Source organism: Orycteropus afer, unplaced genomic scaffold (genome assembly GCF_000298275.1).
Source record: "Orycteropus afer afer isolate SDZICR_OR568_19922 unplaced genomic scaffold, OryAfe1.0 scaffold00754, whole genome shotgun sequence".
Taxonomy (NCBI): Eukaryota; Metazoa; Chordata; class Mammalia; order Tubulidentata; family Orycteropodidae; genus Orycteropus; species Orycteropus afer.
Genome location: NW_006922341.1, coordinates 793092 through 807795, shown reverse-complemented (window position 1 = coordinate 807795; position 14704 = coordinate 793092). Strand labels below are relative to the sequence as shown.

General features: G+C 52.9%; 1 protein-coding gene across 1 annotated transcript in view; it reads left to right on the top strand.

The window, feature by feature from the left end:
* Positions 1-10987, top strand: part of JAKMIP1 (janus kinase and microtubule interacting protein 1) — a 71643-nt gene extending 60656 nt beyond the window's left edge. Inside the window, exons 17-19 of the mRNA XM_007957507.1 lie at positions 2549-2752; positions 5205-5270; positions 10937-10987. Coding sequence (XP_007955698.1) covers positions 2549-2752; positions 5205-5270; positions 10937-10987 — 321 coding nt within the window. The remainder of the gene's footprint in view (positions 1-2548; positions 2753-5204; positions 5271-10936) is intronic.
* Positions 10988-14704: the final 3717 nt, after the last annotated feature.

Sequence of the window (14704 nt, the reverse complement as noted above, 5' to 3'; positions counted from 1 at the left end):
GAAGAGAAGACCAAAATGGATGACAGAAGAGACTCTGAAACTTGCCCTTGAGCAGAGAATAGCTAAAGCAAATGAAAGAAGTGACAAGATAAAAGAGCTGAACTGAAGATTTCGAAGAGCAGCTCTAGCAGACAAAACCAATTACTATAATGAGGGAGCTCTGGTAGCATAGTGGCTAAGACACTTGCCTGCTAACCAGATGGCTGGCGGTTCAAACCCACCAGCCACTCCTCGGAAGGAAAATTGGGCAATCCTACTTCCGTAGTGATGCTGCCTTGGAAACCCAAGGAAGGGTCGCTATGAGTCGGGTTTGACTCGACGGCACATAACAACAACAACATAATGAAATGTGCAAAGACTTGGAGTTAGAAAACCAAAAGGGAAGAACACACTAGGCATTTCTCAAGCTGAAAGAACTGAGGAAAAAATTTAAGCCTCGAGTTGCAATATTGAAAGATTCTGTGGGAAAAATATTGAATGATGCAGGGAACATTAAAAGAAGATGGAAGGAATACGCAGAGTCACTGTACCAGAAAGAACTGGTCGATCTTCATCCATTTCAGGAAATGGCATATGATCTAGAACCAATGGTACTGAAGGAAGAAGTCAAAGCTGCAATGAAGGGAATTGGTGAAGAACAAGGCTCTGGGAATTGACAGAATACCCATTGAGTTATTTCAACAAACGGATGCCCCACTGGAGGCACTCATTCGGTTATGCCAAGAGATTTGGAAGACAGCTACCTGGCCAACTGACTGGAAGAGATCCATATTTGTACTCATTCCAAAGAAAGGTGATCCCACAGAATGTGGAAATTATTGAACAATATCATTAATATCACACACAAGTAAGATCTTACTGAAGATAATTCAAAAATGGTTGCAGCAGTATATTGACAGAGAACTTCCAGAGGTGCAAGCTGAATTCAGAAGAGGACGTGGAACAAGGGATATCATAGCTGCTATTGGATGGATCATGGCTCAAGGCAAAGAATATCAGAAAAATGTTTACTTGTGTTTTATTGACTATGCAAAGGCATTTGATTGTGTGGATCATAACAAATTGTGCATGACATTGAGAAGGATGGGAATTCCAGAGTTCTTAATTGTACTCATGAGGAACCTGTACTGACCAGGAGGCTGTCATTCGAACAGAACAAGGGGACACTGCATGGTTTAAAATCAAGAAGGGAGTGCATTAGGGTTGTATCCTTTCCCCACACTTATTCAATCTATATCCTAAGCAAATAATCCAGGAAGCTGGACTCTATGAAGAAAAACATGGCATCAAGATTGGAGGAAGAATCATTAACAACCTGAGATATGCTGACGACACAACTTTGTTTGCTGAAAGTGAGGATGACTTGAAACACTTACTGATAAAGATTGAAGAATACAGTCTGCAGTATGAATTACATCTCAATATAAAGAAAACAAAAATCCTTACAACTGGACCAATGAGCAGCATCACGATAAATGCAGAAAGATTGAAGTTGACAAAGGCTTCACATTGCTTGGTTCTGCAGTTGACACCAATGGAAGCAGCAGTCAGGACATTAGACGACGTGTAGCACTGGGCAAGTCAGCCGTGGAGGACCTCTTTCAAGTGCTGAGGAGCAAGGATGTCTCCTTGAGGACTAAGGTGTGCCTGACACAAGCCATGATATTTCCAATGTCCTCGTATGCATGTGAGAGCTGGACAATGAATAAGGAAGACTGAAGGAGAGTTGATGCTTTTGAGTTGTGGTGCTGGCGAAGAATGCTGAAAGTACCGTGGACTGCCAGAGGAACTAACAGGTCTGTCCTGGAGGAAGTGCAGCCAAAATGGTCCTTGGAAGCGAGAATGACCAGATTTTGTCTCACCTACTTTGGTCATGTTATCAGAAGGTACCATTCCGTGGAGAAGGATGTCATGCTTGGTAAGGTGGAGGGTCGATGAAAGAGGGGAAGGCCTTCAACGAGATGGATTGACATGGTGGCTGCGACAATGGACTCAAGTACACAAGGATCATGGAACTGGTGCAGGATCAGGTGGTGTTTCGTTCTGCTGTGCATGGGGTTGCTATGAGTTGGAAACGACTTGATGGCACCTAACAACACCACCAACAAGTAACTGAGACAGAGTCCCTGTGGTGTTCCTCTTACAGCGGCATGAGATAGCAGACGGCGTCCACTGTGCTGAGTCTGTCACAGCAGCACTCAGTAACTGAGATACTTGGCTTGCAGGCCTACCCTCCTCTGGCACTGTCTTTCCCTGTATTTGTGTCTGTTCTGCTGTCTTGTAAGTCACCACACAGAAGGGACTAGCTTTAGGGCCCACTCAACTCCCCTGTGACTTCATCTGCCCAACAAAAGGCCATTGCATTTGCAAACAGGATCCCACTCACCAGCACAGGGTTAGACTTCAACCCGACTCAATCCACGACACTGGAGACTGAAGTAAAAGGTGGCTGTGAGCTACAAGGACACACACATGCACACAGGCTCAGAGCCCCTTGGCAGCCTGTCCCGATGGTGACTGTCCCTCTGTCTGTGCTTGGGCCACTCAGAAAATCCAGGAGCTGGAGGCCACGCTGTACGATGCACTGCAGCAGGAGCCAGGCTGCAGGGTGGCTGCGACACTGAGTGAGGGCCAGCGTGAGGACCTGCAGGCGGCCGTGGAGAAGATGCGTCGGCAGATGCTGAGGCAGGGCCGTGAGTGTGACAGCCAGGTGCTGCGGGTGCGCATGGAGCAACTGCAGCAGGCGCAGCAGGTGACCGGGCAGGAGGGGTACACCCCTTCCACCCACCGTTCCCACTCCCCACATGTGCTCTGATGCCGTGGGCAGACATTGGGGTGCACCAGCAGGTGAGCGGGGTGGGAGAGGTACACCACACCCACACAGCCCTCCCACTCCCCACATGTGCTCTGATGCTGTGGGCAGACATTGGGGTGCACCAGCAGGTGACAGTGGGGCAACTCTATCTCCCCGTCCCTGCTGTGTCTCCATGTGTGTGCATGTGCATGTGTGTGCATATGTATGTGACTGTGCATGTATGTGTGTCTGTGTGCGTGTGCCAGCCCTGTGGGCAGGCATCAGGGTGAAGGTGGGGCAGCCATTGCCTCCATGCCCCCCACTGCCATGTGTGTGCTTGTGTTTGCACGTGTGCGTGTGAACCAGCCCCATGGGCAGGTATCAGGGTACACCCAGCTGGTGATGGTGGGACAACCACAGCCTCCACCCCCCCTCCCCCTGCCATGTGCATGTGTGCATGTGTGTGCGTGTGCATGCACATGTTGCACATGCATGTGAGTGTGTGTGTGTGTCTGTCCATGCATGTGTGTGTGTGTGCCAGCCCTGCAGGCAGGCGTCAGGGTGACAGTGGGGCAACCAGGGTCTCCATATCCCCTGTTGCCATGTGGGTTTGTGTGTGTTTGCACGTGTGTGTGAGCCAGCCCCATAGGCAGGCATTGGGGTGCACCCCGCTGGTGACAGCAGGACAACCACGGCCTCCACCCCCCATCCACATCATGTATGTATGTGTGCACACGTGTGTCTTCACATGTGTGCAAGTGTGTGTGCATGCATATATGTGCATACATGGATATGTGTGTTTGTGTGGGTGTGTGTGCCGGCCTCACAGGTAGGCATCAGGGTGTAGCCAGCAGTCTGACAGGCTCGCTTGGTGCAAGTTGGCACTAAAGCCTGCTTCTCTGAACGAAGCCAGTTTCTCGCTGGCTCCTGACATGGCAGCAGATGTGGTCCCCAGGGTTGGGGAGAGAGGTGGGGCAGGGGAGGCGGGGACTCTGGGCGACTCACAGAGCCCCTTCACTGCTGGTGCAGTGCTGCAGCAGGGCCGTACACAGTAACACTAGCCAACACCGCCATCTGCTGGCCATTTCCACCCCATGCGCACTCTCACAGGCAGAAGCAAATCCAGGGGTGGGGGCTGCCACTGCTTTTCTGCTGCCTCTGTGCTGTCACCCGCTTGAGGGTTGTACCTGGAGTTACCTAGAGTTACCCCAGGGCTGAGTTCTACACGACCCTCCATGAGCTGCTGAGTACATAGAACGGGGCTCCGGGACTTCTCTGTGGGTGGTGTTAATATGTCCATTTTCCTAATGGGAAGAGTGAAGCTCAGGGAATTCACTCACTGCTAGTGCGGAAGGAGACAGAGCCAGCAGGTGGGAGCCAGAGAAGAAAGGAAGAGAGACAGCGTTTGAAGAGGGTGTCAAGGAGCCGATGCAGGCCCCCCAGTCGATGCCTCCACATGCCAGGCTCAGATGCAGACATGCATAACTCCCCACCCACACAGGTGCACACACATACACCCACCATACCCTCACCCCACACATATACACGGATGCGCACATGTACACACATGTGTGCGCACATGAACAAGCTTGAACATGTGGGGGCACACAAAACCACACACATGCACAGGCATAAACACACAAACACATGCACACATACACAGATTGCACACATGAGCAAAACTTGTACACATACAGATGCAACATCACACCTATGCACAGGCGTACATGTAGGCACATCCATGCACATAAGCACACATGTGCATGCAAGCAAGACATGTGTAAAACTTGTACACATGTAGCCATGTGCATGCACATATATCCACGCATGCATACACGTGCACACACATGCAGCAATGCACCATACACATGTGCATACATACGCACATGAACAAACACATGCACACGTATATGCAGATGCACTCACTCACACACACACACTCCTGTGTAGGGTGGCAGGAGAGGTCCCTATTCCTATAGGAGGTTCCTAGCCATGTATGAATGGAGGACAGTGAGCTGGGCGAGGTTGGACATAGACTAAGAGGGTGTCGTTTGAACAGAACAAGGGAACACTACATGGTTTAAAATCAAGAAGGGAGGGAAGGAACAGCAGTTGGGGGCATCTGGTGGGTGGAGGGATGGAACAGAGCAGAGTGGCAGGTGGTCAGGGGTGGGGAGGGGTCACTGTGGTGAGAGTGTGTACCACATGCAGGACTTGGGGTCTGGAGCTCACCTCATGGGGACACCACTGGGAGGGGAGGGGGTCCAACTGTCCAGGGAGTGGGGAGGCCACTGCTGCAAGGCTGCTGCCACCACTGATTCTGGGGTCACAGGGTTGCACACACAGTTAAGAGTAAGGAAGAGCCTGGGCAGGGAAGATGACTGCTCTGACGTACAGTTGTGTGTTTCAGAGGGTCCGGGAGCTGGAGGACAAGCTGGAGGCTCAGAAGAGGCACCTGAAAGAGCTGGAGGAGAAGGTGGGCGATGGGCTCCCCATCGCCCCACGGCATGGGGCAAGGCTTCCTCTTTTTATGTCCTCTACTTTCTGAATGCCCAGAGGTACTAGAGGGCTCTCTGCTGCCACATACACAAACATACACACACACACACACACACATAAATGTATGTACACATGAAACACACATGGGCATGCATACCCACCGACACATGCATGCACATAAATGCAGTGCACACATCTACACATGTGCACAGATACACACACATGCACAGAATTCATGAATACACACATGCACACAGACACACAGGTGCAGAAAATCAGTGCCTCCAAGACACTAGTACCCCCCTTCCCAGCAGTTCTGCTGGAGACACCCCTTCTCAGAGTCGGCTGGAATTCTCATCCCACACCAAATTCTGTGTGTTGGGGGCTCTTTTTCCATGAAATCTCTCTGATGCACAGCTAGGGGAAGGTGAGGGGGCCTTCGTTTTGCTGCTGAGCTAGGTTAGACTTGACTGGTAACCACCCACCAACCTCAGACTCATTTGTCCCTGAGGCCAGAGCAGAGTGATTACCAAAGTGAGTCTCCGTGCCCTGCCCCGCCCCGGCCCCGAGGATGCAGGGGACAGGGGCTAGGCCATGTTTCCCATCCTGTCCCATCAACTCTGCGGCCATGACCATCTTGTGCTGAGGAAACAGCCTAAGTCGGACCCCACTGCAGGAAGGGTGTTGGGCCTGTGGGTGCTTCAGCTACGGGCCCTGCCTGCTGGTGATTGGAACAGAGGGCATGTGAACATCTCACCATTGGAGCCCCCTGTGAGGCTCCTTGAGAGCAGGCCTGTGTGATCTCACCTGTGGCCCAGCGTGGCCGGCTCTGGTCCAGAAGCGTATGCAGGATGAGTCATGGATAAGGAGAAGCCATGACTCTGTGCTTTATGTACAGTGAGTGGTGAGCTCATGGCTCCTAACCCACCAGGGGTGCCCAGCCCAGTCTCAGAGCATGATTGGAGTCAGCTGGGAAGAGAGAGGGCTTCTGGGCTTGGAGTGCCTGGAGGCTGTGACCAGGACGTTTGGGGCCACAGTGGGCTCGGCAGAAGGGAGCACCCTGTGTCTCAGAGTCTGTGGGGATTAGGAACTTCCTCTCCTTCCTTTCAGAAGAGTCACCTTCTGTGGGGTTAAGTCTCCTCCTCCCACCTGCACCTGGGCCACAGGGCCTCAGGGACCTGCAGGACCGAGGAGTCCTCAGGTGGCAGGGAGTCAAGGACCTCCAACAGGGCCTGGGGTCTGGACACATGGGCCCTGGGGTGGTCTGGGATCTGGGGCTCATAGGTCTGGGGTCCAGGTGCGTGGGGTCCAAGCCCCAGGATGCACAAAGCTAATGGTCAAGGCACACGGAATTCAGGATTTGAGTGCATGGGATCCTGGGGCAGGGTGCACAAGGTCCAGGGCCAGGGCTCAAGGACTCTGAGTCTGGGCCCACTAGGTCCAGGTCCGGTTCAGCTCTCCTGTCAGCTCCCAGAAGCCCTGTGGGAGCCCTGATCCCCAGAGTCTGCAAGACATCTGCTCCCCTAACCTTCTGGGACAATTTTAAGGTCTACTAGAGCTGCAGTGTGGGAGCTCTGGTAGCATAGTGGCTAAGACACTTGCCTGCTAACCAGACGGCTGGCGGTTCAAACCCACCAGCCACTCCTCGGAAGGAAGGTTGGGCAATCCTACTTCCATAGTGATACTGCCTCGGAAACCCAAGGAGGGGTCGCTATGAGTCAGGGCCGACTTGACAGCACATAACAACAACAACAACAAAGAGCTGCAGTGTGACCCAATCCAGGATTTCTTGGGGGTCTGGGTCTGCCAGGGACCCCATGCCTGGGGCCTCACCCTCTACTCCAGGCCTGGTGTCTCACCTGCCTGGGAGGCTCCACTCCAGCTCCAAGGGGTTGTCAGGGTTAATGAAATCAGGTAGAGAAAGTCCTTAGCCTGGGCCAGCCAAAACAGGACCACATTGTTCTTGCCAAAGGAAAACGACAGGGGTGTACACAAGGAAAACACTGCTGGCAGGACCCTCAGGGTGGCCACAGGATGCTGGAATCATCCTCTGGGCTCTTTTCTCCAAGAAAATGCCTGGGGGCTGGTCTGTCTCTTCTGGCACAGAAGGAATATGGGGACTGCAGGCACAGCACGAGGGGTGAGCAAGCGGGCCCTGGTTGCCTGTGGGACCAACACACCCAAGGTGAGAGCATGTCGCAGCTTCCTGTCTCCCAGCTGCTATTCGAAGCACCTGCAGCCAAGTGACCAGATTTGGAGTGCTGTCCTCTTTGTGTGGGCCAGGAACCCCTCTGCTCTCCCCAGGGCCCTGGTTTCCCCAAGTGGGAGATAATGGTCTGGATGTTTCCAAAGGCTCCTTCTAGCTCCACTTCCAGTGAGTTTCAATGTGTCTAAAAGTTGGTGGCTGTCAGTTTGGATTTTACTTTTTAAAATAAATTATACTTACCAGCACCAGTTGCAGCAGTGTGTTGACAGAGAACTTCTAGAAATGCAGGCTGGATTAAGAAAAGGACGTAGAATGAGGGATATCATTGCTGATGTTAGATGGATCTTGGCTCGAAGCAAAGAATACCAGAAAGACATTTACTTGTGTTTTATTGACGATGCAAAGGCATTGGATTGTGTGGATCATAACAAATTGTGGATAACATTGAGAAGAATGCAATTCCAGAACACTTCATTGTGCTCATGAGGAACCTGTACATAGACTAAGAGGGTGTCATTTGAACAGAACAAGGGAACACTACATGGTTTAAAATCAAGAAGGGAGTATGTCAGGGTTGTATCCTTTCACCATACTTATTCAATCTGTATTCTGGGCAAATAATCCAAGAAGCTGGACTATATGAAGAAGAACGTGGCATCAGGATTGGAGGAAGACTCATTAACAACCTGTGATATGCAGACAACACAACCTTGCTTGCTGAAAGTGAAGATGACTTGAAGCACTTACTGATAAAGATCAAAGACTACCATCTTCAGTATGGATTACATCTTAACATAAAGAAAACAAAAGTCCTTACAACTGGACCAATAACCAACATTATGATAAATGGAGAAAAGATTGAAATTGTGAGGGATTTCATTTTACTTGAATCTACAATCAACAGCCATGGAAACAATAGTCAAGAAATCAGACGTATTGCACTGAGAAAATCTGCTGCAAAAGACCTCTTTAAAGTGTTAATTGTGCCCATGAGGAACCTGCACATAGACCAGGAGGCTGTCATTCAAGGGGATACTGCATGGTTTAAAATCAAGAAGGGAGTGTGTCAGGGTTGGATCCTTTCCCCATACTTATTCAATCTATATGCTGAACAAATAATCTGAGAAACTGGACTATATGAAGAAGAATGTGGCATCAGGACTGGAGGAAGAATCATTAACAACCTGAGATACACAGACGACACAACTTTGCTTGCTGAAAGTGAGGATGACTTGAAGCACTTACTGATGAAGATCAAAGACTACAGTCTGCAGTACGGATTACACCTCAGTATAAAGAAAATGAAAATCCTCACAACTGGACCAATAAGCAGCATCATGATAAATGGGGAAAAATCTGAGGTTGTCAAAGACTTCATATTGCTTGGTTCTACAGTCAACACCAATGGAAGTAGCAGTCAGGACACCAAAAGATGTATTATTGCATTGGGCAAATCTGCTGCAAAGGGCCTCTTTCAAGTGCTGAAGAGCAAAGATGTCTCCTTGAAGACCAAGATGCACCTAACCCAAGCCATGGTATTCTCAACTGCCTCATGTGCATGTGAGAGCTGGACAGTGAGTAAGGAAGACCAAAGAAGAGTTGATGCTTTTGAGCTGTGGTGGTATTGACAAAGAATGCTGAAAGTACTGTGGACTTCCAGAAGAACTAACACATCTGTCCTGGAGGAAGTGCAGCCGGAATGCTCCTTGAAAGTGAAAATGGCCAGACTTTTTCTCACCTACTTTGGTCATGTTGTCAGGAGGGACCATTCCCTGGAGAAGGATACTACACTTGATAAGGCAGAAGGTCAGTGAAAACGGGGAAGACCCTCAAGGACATTGATTGACACAGTGGCTGCTGTTTAAGATGAGCTCAAACATGGCAACGATTGTGAGTGCGGCAGAGGACCGGGCAGTGTTTCATTCTGTTGTCCATGGGGTCACTATGAGTCAGAACTGACTCGACGGTCCCTAACGATAACCACCACCAGTGCTGGTTGGCCTCTAGTCAGCCTTGACCTGGAGACTCATGTGCATCAGAGCAGCACTGTGCCCCAGAAGGGTTCAGGACAGGGGACTCGAACCTCCAGGTTTTTTGGGGTTTTTTTTTACCTTTTTATTGCGATTTCAGTGAACATTTGCAGAGCAAAGTGTTTTCCCATTCGACTGTTAATGAAGTTTTGTTTTCTGACATTGAATGCAGTCTCCACAGTGTAACAGCTCTCTTCACACTTCTTCCCTGTGATCACCATTTCCCCTTGTCCCTCTTTCCTGTCCCTTCCTGCCTTCCGAGCTTTATTCCTGGGCAAATGCTGTCCTTTTGGCACCGTGTGGCTGATAGTTCCAAGGAATGCACAGCTCTTTGGTGGGACTGTTCACCTTGTAGACCTGTCTATTGTCTGGCCGAAAGTTGAGTCACGGGGAGAAGAGTGAAAAAAATCAAGGACACATGGAAACAATTAGTCCAGGGGACCAGTGGACCATGGGAACTCAGCTCACGTGACCCTGAGACCAGAACTAGACGGTGCCTGGCTACCTCTGCTGACCACCTGGAAAGGGATCCAACTTGGAGACCCTGGATGGAGTGGGAGGAAAATGTGGAATACAACTCAAAATCATAAACTAGACCATGCTTATTGGTCTGGAAGAGACTGGTGAAACCCCAAGACTATGGCCCTTGGTCACCCTTCAAACTTCCAAACTTTGGATTAGCAGCTGCACACTTAACTGTTGGCACAACCCAGACTCACAGAAATAGCATGGGAAGATGGTACCTCTTTCAGGAACAAAACAAGACTTGTTCCAAAGGCCCCTGTGACATCCAGCAGTTCTTCATGGTCAGGCCTGTAGACATTTCTCTCCCTTTAAGGCAACTTTATTTCTGCTATTTTTCCTTTTTGAAATAGACCAATTGAATGACACAAAGCATCTTAAGTAGTAAGTTTCTTGGGAGAAGGAGCCCTGGCTGGGATGGGGTGGGGAGCAGGTTCTGTGTGCCTGACCTCTCATGGAATCTTCTAGACATTGGTGTGCTCCTCATGGCCCAGTCCCTCAGTGAAAGCCACCAGTGTGACCACCAGACATCCCTCCTCTACAGACAAAGTGTCTACTGGGGTGTCAGGTACCCTCATCTCTGCCCCAGTTGCCCTGCCATGGTCTGGACCATTCGCATCTGAGCAGTCAGCCTGGGGTCTCTGGGACCCTTGTCTCTGCCCCGGTCACCCCGCTGTGGTGCACACTGTTCTAGTCTGAGCCAGTTGGTTGTCGGGAACACAGACAGCCAATGATGGGCCTGGGTTCTTGGAGGAAACCTGATTCCTTTCAGAAAGCAGTTCCAGACCTGCGTCCCTGCTACTGCCGCCAGGAATTCCATGCTACATGTCTCACGTCTCTTTTCTTTCTTTTTTCTCTTCATTTTCTTTTGGTCTTGTTTTATAGTTTTTGTTCCTGTTTTTGTTTTTCTCACTAGCATTCATTCTGTGGCCTTGAGGATGCCGGGGAGCCAAGTGCCTGGGTGGGTATCCTTGACTTTGTACTGATGATGACTTGGGTGACAGGTTAGGGCAGAGCATGCCTCCCTGTCTGTGATGCTGATGTTCCAGGAGGTGTGAGGCTCTGGGACGTCCAGCTGGTGGTAGATTCTTTGGCTTGGCTCAGCAGGACCAAGACCTGGGGGGGAGGGTTTTGGACGAGTTGAGAATGGACACTGGGGCCCGATGGCCTGCCCATCCCCATGACAGTTCATCTTGGAAGTGGGTTTCTGGTGTATTCCAGAGGTTCTCTCCCTGATGGCCTGGGTGCTGGCACTTTCTCACTGGTAAATCCTTAGAAGGTCCAGACCTAAGGGGCCACTGGGGCAGGAGGTAGACAGGCAAGTCAGACTGGGGCCACCAGCCTGCATCTGCCTTGTGAACCTATACCTGGCTCTGCTGCCCATCGGAGCCCAAGCACCTCCCAAGTGAGGCATCCTGGCAGGTGGCCTTGGGCTGACTCTTTGTGTCCTCAGGAACCAGCTTGGACCTGGCTCCTGCTCTAGCACCTGGGCCCAGGGTGGATTCTGGTCTGAGCCAGCCCAGAAGGAGAGCTCTTAGAGTAGCTCCTGGACCCCCCGAGGCTGAGCCCAAGCACTGAGCTCATACCGTCTACATCCCAGCACCCAGAGCAGTGCTGTGCATGTGGTAGAGATGCACTCAGTGTTTGTTGAATGAAGGCAAGGCTCAGCTGTTAGAGGACAGCAGACTGGGGGGAGGGGCCTTGAAGGGAGGATGGGGTCCGCGTTGCCTCCCCTCCTCGCATTGCTTGGGGGCTGGGCTCTAGGGAGGAGCCGCCTCGACCATTGCTGGGGACACTCTTCTCTCATCTTACAGGATGGAAAACGAGCTTATGGAGCAAACTGAGGCCCCACGGCACCCCAGCCCCTCTTGAACCAAACTCAACAGCAGAACACGCCACTCAAAGTCTGAGCCTGGACACAGAGCACGCTGTCCTGACCACAGCCTTGGGGACCGTTTCTGGGCCCTTCTGGCTGCACTGGGAAGTTTCCATGGCGACCATGGGTTTTGTTGTGCCCGGATGCCAGATGGAGGACAGAGACCAGGGTGGGAACAAGTGCCATTACCAGGCCGCAAGCACCAGGGCTGTGGTGCCACACCAAGCTCCCTCCGCAGGGGGTGCAGATGCCCCGACCCTTGTACACATGCCCCGTGACCTGGCGTGCTCATCCACACGCCTCCCTGAGCTCCCACAACACATCTGCACCGTCAGCAGAGCTGCTGTTCCCCATGCAGCTGCAGCCACAGCGAGGGACCGGAGAGCGGGACTGGGCCAGGCACTGGGGCCTGCGGCTCTGGGGACAACCCTGGGGCCTGGGGTCTCCAACCTGGTGGGTATGACAGCTGCTCCGGGGCTGAACAGGCCACAGCACGTGGCCTGCGTAATCTGGCCCGTGCTCTGTGAGGGCTGCCAAGGAGGACATGTGGGGACAGAGCCATCCTAGATGCCACCAGCCAGCTCTATGCTTACGATTGTGGAGAAGTGAGCCCTCCCTGTTCTGTGAGGCGAGAGCTGGTGGGGACAGAGGTCTGCCCAGGACGGTGTGGGCAGCTGCAGGTGGGCATTGGGGATCCCGAGAAGAGAAGCTACTTCCAGACACTGCTGTGTCTCTGTTGTGGTGGGCCGAGGGGTCACACCTCCAGAAGAGGGAGCTGCCCCCCTGCCCTGTGCTTCCACACTCCCGAAGGAAAATGGCTGGGAACCAGGACCAGCCCAGTGGGGCTGGCAGGGGAGGATGTGAGGCCGGGCTTAGTGGAAGGATGGCTGGAGGTGTGAGCAGCCCTGTGCCTCCCGGGGAGGGAGCACAGGGGAAAGGGCAGGAACTGGGGTTCAGGCCACAGTGGGGTCGGGGAGCAGCAGAGGGGCTGGATGTCCTCGGAGACTGCACCCCATGTGGTTACACCAAAGGGACCACCACCTGGGACTCCGGGTGCTAAATGAGCGCCACCCTCTCAGTTCAGATCCAGAGACTCCCCCACCTCCAGCCTGTGACTCGCCCACACACGGTGACGGTGATAAGAAGACTGGGGGCTTCATGTGGACACAGGCCTGGGAGCACCAGAGGGCCAGGGGAGTGGCCGGTGTGAGAAGGGAGGACGCACTTCTGTGTCTCAGGCTAAGGGGACACAAGAAGCATTGGCTAAATTCTTTGTGTCCGGCTGCACCCCAGGTTCTCCCCCCAGGAGGGGTGCAGGGCAGTCCTCACAGCTCCTGTCTGCCCACCCTTCTGCGGGGAAGGGCCAGGTTCACAGGAGCCCAGTGTGCCTACTGACAGTGTGGACAAAACAGTGTGGCATCAGGGTGAGAACACCTGTCCACTCCCAGGCCTGCTGTGGCCCCAGGTGGGAACAGTGCTCTGAAGTCTAACTGTTTCAGCTGAGCGCAGGGTGCCCACACCTCACATGGGGTCCTTCGGCTTTAACTCAACCCGCAGGCCCATAACAATGGGCTAAACTGACCGGCAGTTGGGCTGATGCAGGACTGGGCCACTCTCTGGTCTGTTGTACCTGAAGTCACCAATGAACAATAAAGACCCCGAGAGCCACCGGCTGCCCCTGAGCTCTGAAGGACCTCTCCAGAGGGTGACCAGGGCCCCTTTCAGACCCGTGACAGCTCAGTGCCAGGGGATGAGGCTGACTCGGCACATCCTGGAGCTGGGGGGCTTCAAAGCTCCTCACCTCCAATGAGCCAGGGTCTCTCCTGCTGTCTCAGGCACTGTGTCCAGGGCCCCCACAGGGACATGCACAGCCCCTGCAGGCTGTGGCAAGGGCCACCACCCTAGGGGACCCTACACCATGGCTCCCCCAGGTATCTATGGCTTATTCACAGTCCTTGAGCCTAGGGTGGCATCACACAGGGGTTTGCTTTGCCTGTGAGCAGTGTCACCTGGGACAAGGCTGACTGCCTGATGAAGGTCCCTACCAACCTAAGGCTGACCGCACCCCCGGGAAGGGGCTCTGGGCCACCCTTTACCGGAAAGACTCAACAGCACTCATGTGGAGTTCCTAGTGTGAGCGGCCACCTGCTCCAAAGCCCTGTTCTCCCCTCACCTGCACCTTGGTCCCAGTGGTCACGGGCAGCTGTAGAGGTGCCGGCATGCAGTCAGAGTGGGAACCACATATGGTCAGCGCCTGTTGGTCAGGATGTGGGGCTGAGGCCAAGGTCAGGGCCAAGACACATAGATGACCAGCCATGCCGTCTGTCCAGGACTAAGGGATCCCAGGACACACTGTCCCTTAGGGCCACAAATCCCTCGCAGCTGGTGTTTGCACCCCTCTGGTGCACATGTGGAGCTGATGAGTGTGGTGTGAGGTGCCCCCAGTGCACTTGGGCTGACGTGTGGTGTGGGGTCCCCCTCTGGTGCACACATGGGGCTGACACATGTGGTGTGGGGTCCCCCCATGCACACATGGAACTGTTGTGAGTGGTGTGGGGCCCTCCATGCACACATGGAGCTGACATGTGTGTGCTGTGTCTCCCCAGGAGCACACTTGGAGCTGACACATGCGGTGTAGGGTCTGGCCCATGCACATGTGGCACTGGTGTGTGCTGTGCCCCCCTCAGTGCACACTTGGAGCTGACATGTGTGGTATGGCATCACTCCTGGTGCACACATAGAGCTGATATGTGTGGTGTGGACCCTCCTGTGAACGC